The 12,749-nt window shown below is 36.0% G+C and overlaps 1 protein-coding gene across 1 annotated transcript; it reads right to left on the reverse strand.

Annotated features, from left to right (window-relative positions):
* Positions 1-298: 298 nt before the first annotated feature.
* Positions 299-6,195, reverse strand: LOC111886226 (sodium/hydrogen exchanger 6). Its single transcript, XM_023882462.3, has 22 exons — positions 5,810-6,195; positions 5,572-5,623; positions 5,410-5,469; positions 5,285-5,309; positions 5,127-5,212; positions 4,917-5,028; positions 4,428-4,490; positions 4,291-4,310; positions 3,928-4,022; positions 3,242-3,270; positions 3,123-3,154; positions 2,977-3,024; positions 2,837-2,897; positions 2,643-2,740; positions 2,490-2,565; positions 2,261-2,280; positions 2,020-2,117; positions 1,812-1,921; positions 1,241-1,327; positions 990-1,084; positions 814-905; positions 299-601 (listed from the first exon to the last, which is right to left on the reverse strand). Exons 1-22 carry the CDS (start codon positions 6,024-6,026, stop codon positions 558-560), a joined length of 1,620 nt encoding a protein of 539 aa, XP_023738230.1. The 5' UTR covers positions 6,027-6,195; the 3' UTR covers positions 299-557.
* Positions 6,196-12,749: the final 6,554 nt, after the last annotated feature.

A 12,749-nucleotide genomic window follows, 5' to 3' on the forward strand; every position in this document is an offset into this window, starting at 1 on the left:
ATATATATATATATATATATATATATATATATATATATATATATATATATATATATATATATATATATATATATATATATATATATTAAAATCCCATGCCTTGAAAGGGATGCAACATAAAAGCGTTAGGGTGGTCAGCAGCAAAGTTTACTAAGTATTTTTTAAAATTACTTGTTTTTCTTTTATTTTATATGTGTTTCATTTTGTCATTTATTTACAACTACTACTGACATACAACATAAAATATATTTCACGATCAAGCATCATCAATCAGATATAAACTTCCAACAAATTACAATACCCTACTAACTTTGATCTTTTCTATTACAGCATCACTTTCTTAAAAGTATGCAAAGAAATTGATATGGGAAATTAAAACAATATAAGCAAATTTCATCCATGCAAGTAAAGTAAACAGCATCTCAACTCCACTTGTTAATCTAGTTTAATCATCATGTACATATATGGCTGCTAATCATATCATATCTGCCTACTACCCCTAACACTTTGAGATTTCGTAGAATTCTAGGATTCAAATCATCAAAATATAAATTGTGCTAATGGAAGCCTTCTCTTCTAGACCTCAGCAGTGAATCTTCCGCTACAAGTACAAAAAATTTCTCAAACATTATTATAGCTCACTCTAATAAAATCTTCGTTTTCATACACCTAAATGAAAATGAACCTACAAATCTCTTATTAATACTTTGTATTTTACTGCATATTCCTTCAATCTACTTGATAAACTTGTTTAATACTTTTATACTTGTTTTTTTAATAGAAAAGGCCAACAAAAAATATAATGGTCCTTACCATGGCTATCATCATTGTCATCCCGATCTCCAGATTGGGTGGTGAAAAATGGGGTAAGGTAGTTCCTGTCTAATGCACGGAAAGATGCAGCACTGCTTCAAACAATTAAATAAAAAACATTAGGAAAAATTAAGAATAAAAATTAAAAAATAAAAGGTGGGGCCCACGACCACGACCTTCTGTGAAATTCTTTAAGTCTCATCTTTAGTCTGTTTCCGGATGATGGCTCTCCATCAAATGGAGCCACGTAGCCATTATTAGCTTCAAAGCTCTGGACCAAAATCAAATTATAATCTTATTCAATCATCACTATATATTTAATACAGTAGCTAATAGGAAGAAATATATATATATATTTGAGTTGAGTTGAGTTGAGTTTGGTTGATATAAAAAAAAAAAAAAAAAAAAAAAAAGAAGGAATACTCACATCAGTCAAGTGGCCATCATGGGTATCTCCTCCTATAACTTGTAAAGCTTCGAGCATAGTACCTGTTGAGCCTCCAATAAGCAACACCTGCATTTTCAATTACCATGTGAGAAGCATATCTAACTATCTACAAGCGATACATGATTATGAGTTGTAAAATATTGTGAAAGCCTTTTTTCCCTGACTTTCTCTATTAAGTTCTTTTTTGTTCTGTATGAAGTCAAAGAAACACCCATATAGCTTACCAGGTTAAGTCCTGCCCTTATTAGTTCAAAAACAAATAACACTTAATTTAGAATAATCTAGTTTTCTATTTTATGAGCCCTAATAACAATTTAATCCAAAGAGATGCTACAAAGTAATCAATACTTAAAAAGCTAAGTCAAAAAACAATTGAAAGGAAAAGTGTTAATAGATGGCCACCAGACAAGGAAAGATGAACACATTATAATAGAAAGAATTGAAAGTAGAATATTACAATAAACAAAGAAAAGAAAGTGTGAAACTATTTCTTGCATTTATACCTTGATATAATTTAATATATGAAATTAAATTAAAATGAGTTGCCTACCGTTAAAACAACTATTGCAGTGGTTGCAGTAAATATGGTCTGACCATGTCCTTCTGGGAGATCATGAACTGATTGCAAAGCAAGTGCAAAAGCCATTGCCCCTCTAAGTCCTGATTCATCATATTATAATATATATAAATAAAATATAAATAAATATTCGTAATAATTCAGTAAAATAAAAATCTTATACAACTTTTTCTATGCTTACCACTGTACCAAAGTGCTTTCTGGTGTTTTACAGGTATTTGTCGTTGTGCAGGTCGAACCAAATTCAACAAATATGCACAAGTGAAGACATTTGCAGCCCTTCACAACATAAAAAACAGTTAATTATTTTACTATTTTATAGCATTGAAACTATTTACATCATAAAGCTAAAGCTGTTTCCAGATAAAATTTTAATTCTGTATTTTGCCCATTTAAATCCTAAGAGATTCCTTGAGGCATACCTTGCTAATCCGATGAATATCTGGGGCAATCAAGGAGTGAGTTAAGAAAAAAAATACTTCATTATTCATAATACATATTCTAATTATAAATTAAAGTTGATCATTGTATTTGTATATTTATATTTATAATGTGCTATTAATATCAAATAATGATGTTTTTAACTGTATTGCAGATTGTTAAAGAGATTTTGATCATAATGACACATCTTGACAAACAACTCAAGGATACAATAGAAAAGAAGATGAATCCCACGTGGGACCAGCTATGCTGTTCCATAGCAATATCAAAACCCATATATATGAATCTGCACAAAAACCAACAAAAATAAATAGTTACAAACAAATTAAACATTGATAACAGAAATAAAACAGGCTTCCTTACACAAATGTCTCAGCTAAAGATGATATCAAGTGGAAAAAAGCAGACACAAATCTTTGAGAATTTTCTGACAAGTTTGAGAAGGAATAATGCTTCATAACCTACCCCCATAAACAAAAAAAGACACCAACATATTCTCTTAAAAAAAAAACATAACAGATAATTGCAGCTAAAGCCATATGTATATATATACTAACCATCCCAGTGAACAGAATTGACACAATACCAGAGAGACCAAGACCTTCTGCTAACATGTACCTAAAATTGATATCATTAAAAGAGTAAAACATTCTGTAAATGCAATTAGGGTTTAGGGTTTAGGGTTTAGGGAGCTCACGAGAAGTATGGAAAAAGAACAAACAGACAGCATTCCAAGTTCTGTAGGCTGAGAATCATGAATTATATGTTCCATAGTCAGTATGAGTGTAATAAGATGAGACAGTTTTTTTAGATTGAGTTATCTAAGAAAAGTAAACAACTTACTTATCAATGTCCAAACCTGCATACTTGAATAGGTTTCCTGCAGTTAAGGTTTATACTTTATAACAAACAAGACAAATTTGTACCTAGTATTTACAATAACAATCACTATTAAAGGATATCAAAGCTGATGTGAACCCAACTCCAACACCTGTCACACAAGAATAAAACTATCTGAGTAACTCAATGAATCAAAAGCAATACTGAAAAATAATACACAATGATAATAGATGATATTATATATTATATGTGCGTGTTTCTTTTGGACTTAATGTGGAAAGAACAACTTAAAGGTGAAAGTTAGAGAAATGAGGTCTTCCCTATTAAGCTCCTAACTTTTTAGAAATTTGCAGAAAAAAATCAGAAAACCACAAATGTCATATAAAATATCGAGTTATTTTAAGGTGTTTATAGTTTCCATTACACTCCAATTAGTTGTTTCATCAGATATAAATTTCTGGAATGTTTTTTGCTATTATATATTATGAAATTCAACAAATATCTTTTCCATGCTTTCATAGATGACTTCAACAAGTCTACACACTCGATTGCTGTATTTATTACTTTATAGAAAACCAAATACTCAAAAATCAGGAAAAAAAAAAGGAAAAACAAACTGGTTGAACCCAAAATCCAAAAAACCAGAACCCAATAAAACTGTTCTTTTAAGGCTGGAAACCATCAAGAACAAGATATTAAAGTTTGGCATTTTCTTACCACAGAAGGTCAATAGCATATGTAATAAATTCAAATTTATTTGCAGAAAAAAAAAAAAAAAAACAAAAGCATAAGCCGACATTAAACTGACCTGCTGACATGGAACCAACAAAAGTCTCAAGAAACCTCACGACTATCAAAAAGAAATTTTGCTCAGATGAATTACTCCTCACCAATGACATTGTCCTAAAAAATGAATTCTATAAGTTTATGTATTCAAGTTTTCTTATTGCATAATATAAATGTGTCTCAACGTATATCGAGGCTGCTTAAGGGGACAAACAGGACTGACTAATGTCCACCCATTTAAGTGGAACAAGGGAAGACATGGATCTTTCATATGTGCAAAAGACGTAAATGCCCTTTTCATCCTCATCATCAAAAAAAGCCCTAGAAGTATATCCTGTCCTGTGTATCAAATATTGTCAGAAAGTAGAAGTGGAGTAATGCAAACCTGTATAGGGAAATTGCCATCTTTGAAGTTGAGCAAAATATAAAAGAACATAGACCAAAGAAAAAAAAACATGATATAAGTATAAATATCTACAAATAATATGGGAATGGGATAACTAAAATCAAGATAAAACTTACTGCATCATTTAAAACCGATTCACCAAAAACCAATGCATAAAGATTCATGTCTGAGCCAAGCTCCTACAGTTTTCATAGCAAATAATGACCATAAATTCACAAAGATATAAGAATGGAAATACAAAAAGGAACTTTTGGTCTTTCTTACCAAAAGCAGATGAATAATCAACCCAATTATACATTGTACTTTCAAAAAAAAAAACTTCTTATTAAGGCCTTGTACTTTCTATTACAGCATTGTGCTTCCATTTTTTTTTATTAAGTCCTTGTTCTATGAATAATCCATCCAGTTGTAACTTTGTACTTTTAGTTAGGTCTACAAAACATCATGTATGTACCTTTTCAAGTGCTTATGGAAAGATTAAATATAGATATATCCAATTTTCCCCTAACTAACCTATCAACTGAATTAAAAACAAATCAAGCAGATCAATACACATATAGTAGAAAAATAATGAAAAAAGGAATTCACTCTACACCAAATTCAACCTGAAAAATGGAGAGAACAGTGACAGGATCTGTTGCTGAAATAAGAGCACCAAACATCAGACATTCAACCAATGGAAGTCTGTACATGAGATACATTACACCACCAAGGTACCTGTAAGATCAAGCATGAAAGCAGTCTGAATTTATTGAGGCAGTTAACATAAGTTTATGTTCATCAACATTATTTTACTGATAAAAAGGAATACTCACACCAAAAGACCTGTAACAATTGAAGCAATAAAAGTTCCCAATATTGCAAAAGTCACAATGGCTCCAAAGTTTGAAAAGAATGGTTTCTGAAAAAACGCCAACAGTTAATATATGTAATAACAGAATGTGGGGCTTAGACAACAATCATAATAACTTACAGGTGCCAAACTGAATCCTGATTGGGTACACATGAATGGTCAAGGAAATAACTAGACAATCCCTTTTGATTAATAAAACAGATGATAAAGAATAATAAATCATTAAGGAGATTGAAGAAGGATATAATATGATGGGGGGCAACAAAAAGAGGAAGAAGAACTCCTCATGGAAATTAAACCAGGCCCTGCAGTAGAAAGGGAAGAAGGTAAATCGAACTGCAACAGTTAGTTGTACTATGTTCAACAAACTAAGAGAGGTACCATGAAGCTAAAAAGCATTCAAGAACCTGATACTAGTTTCGGTATTTGAGATATTCGCAAGTCCACCAACGATTAACCCTGTCAAAACCAACGTGAAATCATGATCATCATCGCATAGATGACTCTGGAACTAAGAAGAAACTCAAGTTTGTACGAAATCACAGGGAAATTGTTGAAGATACAAGAAAGGCAATAAAATCAAAGAAATTGAACTAAAGCAGGATGAGTATAAAAGGAATACGGGATTATATGAGCATGGTTTACCGATCAAAAGGGAGGCGCTTGCTTCAGGAAGATAATAGAATCTATGACGCCGCAAGACATGTCCAAGAATGAATGAAAGGACGAGCATCATTATCTGAAGAAGAATGCCTACCCCTGCCGCCTGTTGATCCTTACCTGGACTTCCGCCATGCGGACCAGCAGGAGATATTTGCAAGTCAGGCATGGTGGTGGGATTATTCCAGTTCCCTTCCTGCATGATACTTGATCGCAATCTCAATCTCAATCTCAATTTCAAACTCACACTATAAACTATGAGCGATGATACGATGTTTGATCCTTTAGCCCTCGAGAATAAAACTGACCCTTTCCCTTTCCCCAACTACATAAAGTGATCTAATCTCCAGAAATTCCTAATTTAGTCCCGGTCCTGTTGCGCTCTAATTAGATAGGAAATTTTGAGAAACTATGCCCTAGAACGTATTTTACATTCAAAATATATTGTAGAAATTCGTACTTTAAAAAATATTTATATTTTCTTTTAGCTATCTTCGGGCTTCGCCAACATATGTCTCATGGAGTATCGCACTATCCTTAAATACCGGCTCATGATTCCTATATTTCCAGCTGACGAGATATGTCTTGTGTGCTGTAAGGCATGTTTGGACTCTTTTTGAGAGCATGTGATTCATTGTAAAGAACTCTTTGGGTTCAAATATCGACACATTATGATTACTCTCTGGGTTCAAATACCGACACGGTATGATTATGGATATTTTGTTTGACATATTTAAGCATGTCGGGGTTTCCGCTAAGAAAAAAATATTTGTAAATTTCTTGACAGACCCGACATAATGAATGTCAACCCTTAGACCGACTGATGTTTTGGTTTTTGGATAGGTTGGAGGGAAACATACTTATGTGGACCTTACATGGGTATCCCCTCTCGTGAGTTTGAGGGTTGGGGGTTTCAAGGCGGGACATGTTGTTTTAAAAGTTGTCACATACAAAATCATGAAACATGAGAAATCATGTTTGGAAAATCAATACGTGTTCGTACCATTGTAAATAACTCTCGGGGTTCAAACCCTTAGACCGGCTGATGTTTCTAGTTATCCATATAGATGGGCTTGGCCAACATATATCTCATATGGAGTATCGCACTATCCTTAAATATCGGCTCATGATTCCTATATTTCAAGCCGACAAGATGTGTCCAGTATGTCGCAAGGCATGTTTGGACTCTTTTAGAAAGCATGTGGTTCATTGTAAAGAACCCCTGGGATTTAAATATCGACACAATATGGTTAGGATGTTTTGTTTGACATATTTAAGCGTGTCGGGGTTTCCGCCAAGAAAGAGGCACCTGTGAATTTCTTGACTTGCCCGACGGAAGGAAGGTCAACCCTTAGGCTGGCTGATGTTTTGGTTTTTGGATGGGTTGGAGAGAAACACGCTTATGTGGACCTTATAAGGGTATCCCCTCACATGGGTTTGAGGATTGGGGGTTTCAAGGTAGGACATGATGCTTCAAAAGCTGTAACATGCAAAGTCACAAAACATGAGAAATCATGCTTGGAAATCAACACATGCTCATACCATTTGCGTTTAATACGTGATGTGATGCAGATTATACCTATCTGGCTTTAAATTTACAACCTAACTACTTATCTACTAATGCACCTATAGGCAGTGTACCTATTCATTTTACATTATAGTAAAGTAAGTTGGGTATCGAACACAGAGAACAGATTTAGTTTATTAAAAGAATTACAAAAAATTAATCTAAAACCAATTAACTAAAATGGGGAGTTTTTTATATGATTTTGCAATTTTAGATTAACTTAAAACTAACAAACACTTAACTAAGAACGGATGTTATCAATATATTAAAAGCACTTTCGTTTAGTTTTGAATCCACATTTTTCCTATGGTTAGTTCACATTTGTCCCTATTATCCTTTGACGCCCATTACTTAATATTGCACGAGCCTTGGTAGATGTTCGTGAATCAAAGCTCACCTTGCTAGTTGGAAAATAGGAGATAACATTCAGAGTTGAAGAAGGATTCGGGAAGTCTAAAACTAAAAATGAAGTGTTCGTTATGGATGAAGACAATGAGCTTGAAGAGTTAGAGAAGTTAATGTAAAAAGAGGTCCAAATAAGAGAAAAGCCTAAAGAACAAGTTAAGCCCACTAAACCAAAAGCCTTGATACTGATGATCTTTGAGGTCTTTTCCTTTACTACACCAAAAATACAAGAAGAAGAGGTTTGTGAAAGCAAAGAGCTCATTTCAAGTGATGAAGAGGATGATCACGAAAGAAAGGAGGTAAATGTTGATGGAATAGAGATGGACAAAACATAACTAGCCAAAAACTAAGAGAAGAACCGAATGATAAAAATACCAAGGAGTCAAAAGAAAACTTGGAACTTGCGGTAAAGAAACAAAGAAGGAAAAATTCAAAGAAAGCATACATAAGACGGGTTCAAGCCTACAAAAAGAGATTGGCGGGAAGGAGTCCAACTCACGACTCTGTAAAAAAAAAAAAAAAAGCACTTCGCGGGAGGCAACCTGAGCTCGGTTTGCATTTTCTTTTCTTTTTTGCTTTTATTTATTTGTTTTGCATCTTAGGATAGTTGTCTTAGTCATCTTCCATTTCTAAAATCAAGTGTGGGTCCCATTCATATATGATCTATTTTATTTTTTTAAAAAGAGAAAAATTGAATTGTTGTCACTTAAAGAGAAGTCCACGATGTGGCCCAATTATACTACGTCATGGCCCTTTAATGAAAACTCGACAAAACTAGTCTATTCGAACCACGCCATGAGGATTGACTCTCATGACGTGAGGGTTAAAAACATGAGACCATTACTTCAAACATATTGTGTACCATTTGACCCATTTTGTTCTTTGCCACTTACGGCGTGAGTTCCGACTTGGTCCCCCCACTTCGATTTTGGCCAACAATTTCACTTTTCTTATACTTCCTTACATTAGCATTTTCCAAGGTATGATTTCTAGGTTCCTTCATTGTTAATTCCACCAATTTTAAGTATTTTTGATTTAGGGTTTATATTTAAGTTTGATTTAGTCACAAATTCCCCCGATTTGGTATGAAATTGAACTTGTATGTTAGATTTTCGGGCATTAAACTACCGTTACAAAAAAAAAAAAAAAAAAAAAAAAAAAAAACTTAGTGATTTTTGGACTCGATTTAGCTTGAGTAATGACCAATTTTGAATTTGCCATTCGACCGTTCTCACGACGTGAGGATTAACCCTCACAATGTGAGCATTGCATTATAGTTAAACAACTTTTTGTCTTAATGATTTTTCTTGTTTTGTTTTTGTGGTTTTGTTTGTTTGTTGTTTATTTTATAGGAAATGGGACCAAGGAGGAGCAATGAACAATTCCAAGTAAATGTTTATGAACTACACCCGTTGTATTGATTTCCCGACAACATTCCTCAAAGCATGTTGAATAATTACAAGAATAAGTTGGGGTGGTTGTACAACCGGTAGTTCGCCATTTCCCCAAGCATTGACTGGGTAAAGCTAGAAGAAATTAGAATCATGGAAAGTTTAAACCCTTACTTGACAAAAGCATTCGTTAGGGATGGGGTTTCTTTCACGTGCAACAGGTGGAGGAGTATATTTTTTGTTAGCAAGCCGGTTTTCAAGGAATTATGTATTGAATTCTTCCCGACGGTTTCATTTAAAGAACACACGGGGGATCCTCACTAAGCAAGGGCTCTATTTTATCGTCTTGGGGGCGAATACCGCGAGTGCATTTTGGCCAAATTTTAGTGGAGGGTGGGGATATACGAATAACATGAAGCGATCTCTCCAGTTTTTGACATATTTTTTAGGGCAATTGTACGTGATTATTCTACGGGGGTGAATGGGTATGATTTTTGGAAAACTATTGCAAATGGGGCATTTCATTCGGGTGTCACACAAAAAATCCAAATTTGGTCACCCATTCACATACTTATTCACCGTTTTGTAACATTTTCCATAAACCATAAAAAACATGGAGACAAGGTCACGAGTCTCAATTTGTTTTTTGTATTTTCCATTATTGCACCGATAGTTTGTTGCAACATTCCATATCATCTTGTGTACTACTTGGGAAGCAAGGCGGTAACTTCATGAGCTTTGAGTCCTATAGCGGGTGGGCATTTTGCCACTCGCTTGGCAAAGTCATATGGTATTTTCACACAGCGGTTGAGTTGCACTTTGACATGCAATGAAGGGGATGATTTTTCTTTGAGTTACATGTAACACCCTGTTTATTTATTAGATAAATAAATAAATTAATGATCGAGTTGTAGCCCTAAAATCAATAATTATATAGTGAGGTGTGATTTCGAGGAGCTAATTGTCATAATTTTTAAAGTTGGGGGTTAAAAGTGTAAGTTCTGGATTTAATTTGAGAAAGGTTTCAGAAGTCAGGGTGCGTTTGGTAATTTCTAAACCTTAATTGAAAAGAATTTGTCAAGTAAGGGGTTGTTTTGTAAATCTCGGACTTAATTAGTAAAGATTTTCAGGGACAGGGTTTAAAAGGTAAATATGGGATTTACTTTGTAATAATTTATGGAAATAGGGGCTAAAGGTGTAAATGTCAGACTTTAGGGAAGAAGATTCTATGGGGAGGATCCAATTGTGTCATTATGGCAAAAAGTATAAGAGGTATCGGGTATTTAAGGCATATGAAACCCTAACCCTAGAAGACTATTCCCACCCGCCACCTTATACCTCCCACCTCCGGCGCCACTTCCTTCTCATTTTCCCCAACCGTCGCCCGATATCTCGCTCGTTTTCCGACCACCCATGGCCTCCAAACGATAGTCGAGTCCGACCTATGGCGCTGCCGTCAATGGGAGCCTTCAACCATCCAGTCCCGACGTTTCGTCTGTCATCGCGCCATTCCTAATGAAGATGGAGCCTCCGACGAACGATAACCACTCAGTTGCTGCCGCTGTTGGGTTGTTCCGTCGGGAACGTGACAGCTCCAATCATTTCTTCGTCTTTGGTTACATCGTCATCCACAGCACCGGTACCGCCAAGCTTCCCAGAGACCGCCACCTTGTTTCACTATCGCATCAACCGTCGCTGGCTGTTAGGGTTGTTATGGCTGTCGTTTCTGTCACTTCTCTTGTGCCACCAGCCACTGTGGGGTGGGGTTGCTGAGTGTGTGTTGGAGTATGTTCAAGTGTACCGATTGTGCCTTGTATTCAAGGGTTGTAATGGTGACTTTTGGCCGGAAAACCCATCGCCACCACCGTGAGGTGGTGCCTGCCATCGCAAAAACCGCCGTTGTCGTCACCTTGAGCCACTAGGTGGGTGGCTGGAATGTTTTATGCAATCTGAAGTATTTGTGTGTGTGTGTTTTGTCTAGCCGGAAAATCAAGGATAGCCACCGCCACCATCGTAAGGTGGTGGCTGCCAGCATGCACAACCGTGTTTATGTGTGTGTTAGTAGGTATGTGTGTTTATTTGAGATTTAGCATTGTAAAGTGTAATTACAAATTGGAATAATGAAAGGAAAAACTGAAAACCACCACCGGCCGCCGTGTCGGGTGGTGGTGTGCTCGCCTCGTTGAGTTTGATTCGTTTGGGGTGCTTGAAACCCTAATGGGCCCAATGAAGCCTAATGGGCTTAATGATATTCTAGTGGGCTTAATTGGACCAATAAAGCCCTAATTGACCTAAAAGCCCAACAAATTGATAAATGGGCTAGTATTTGGGTTGGAAACCCTAATTAGGGTTTGGAAAACCCTAATGCCAATAAAACCCTAATTTGGGGAATTAACCGGGACACACGGGAATTATTTGATAACTTGAGATATTAAATAATAATCATTGGCAAAAATTAATCTAACCAATATTGGACTTAATGGATTAAGTCCTTAGTGGATTAAGTCCTTAATGGGTTAAGTAGAAAACTTAACCCTAATCATCATTTTATGTGATGCCCTAATTTCACTTGGGTTTATTAATGAGCAATCCAAGAATAATCATATGGACTAAAATAATTTAATGGGCCTAGGGTAAGGCCCATGTAAGGGGTTTAGGCCTAATTTGGAAAATTGGGCCATACATGGGCCATAGTTTGGGCCTTAATGATTATATGATGTTGGGCCTTAAAATAAGACCATGTATAGGATTGGGCCCAATTTGGAAAATTAGGTCATATGTTGGGCTTTGATTCCTAGTTGACTTTGGGCCTAAGGATTGGGCCTTGGGCTTGAATAAGCCAAGCTTGGGGTAATGTAGTAATTATCCAAAGTATGTACTTATGGTTATGTGGTGGAACCCAATTATTAATTGGGTGTTATTTTGGTGTTGACAGTTCGGGAATCTGTCATCCAGCAGCTGGGGTTGAGTCTGCGGGACTTCAGTAGTGTAGGATTGAGTCTGCGGGACTTCAGCAGTGCCAGGTGAGTCTCCTCACCATACCAATGGGTCTAAGGCACCAAATGTCGGTCCATTTTATGATATGTGATACACTAGCTGAAGTTGTATCATGTGGTATGTTAGTTGGTTATGTGATAGGGAGTATGCTAGTGATTATGTGGTATGCTAATTGATTTTGTGGTACATGATATGCTAGTGGTCTTTGTGATACTTGCATGGAAGACCTCGGGGGGTTCCCGAGGCACTTAGGTGTAAGACCTTAGAGGGTTTCCTTGGCATCCTAGGTCAAGACCTCAGGGGGTTCCCGAGGCACTTAGGTGTAAGACCTTGGAGGGTTTCCTTGGCATCCTAGGTCAAACACCTCGGGGGGTTCCCGAGGCATTGGGCTAAAACCATGTGGGGGTTTCCATGGCACCCGGAGTAAGATCCTGGAGGGTTTATAGGGCTTCCTTATGTGTTGTTTTGCATGGCTTATGCGTTCTGTATAGCTGTTTAGCTAGCATGATATGTTGTACGTGTTTGTGTGTAGGTATGCTCTGGGGAACTCACTAAGCTTCGTGCT

Source organism: Lactuca sativa, chromosome 4, assembly GCF_002870075.4.
Source record: "Lactuca sativa cultivar Salinas chromosome 4, Lsat_Salinas_v11, whole genome shotgun sequence".
Taxonomy (NCBI): Eukaryota; Viridiplantae; Streptophyta; class Magnoliopsida; order Asterales; family Asteraceae; genus Lactuca; species Lactuca sativa.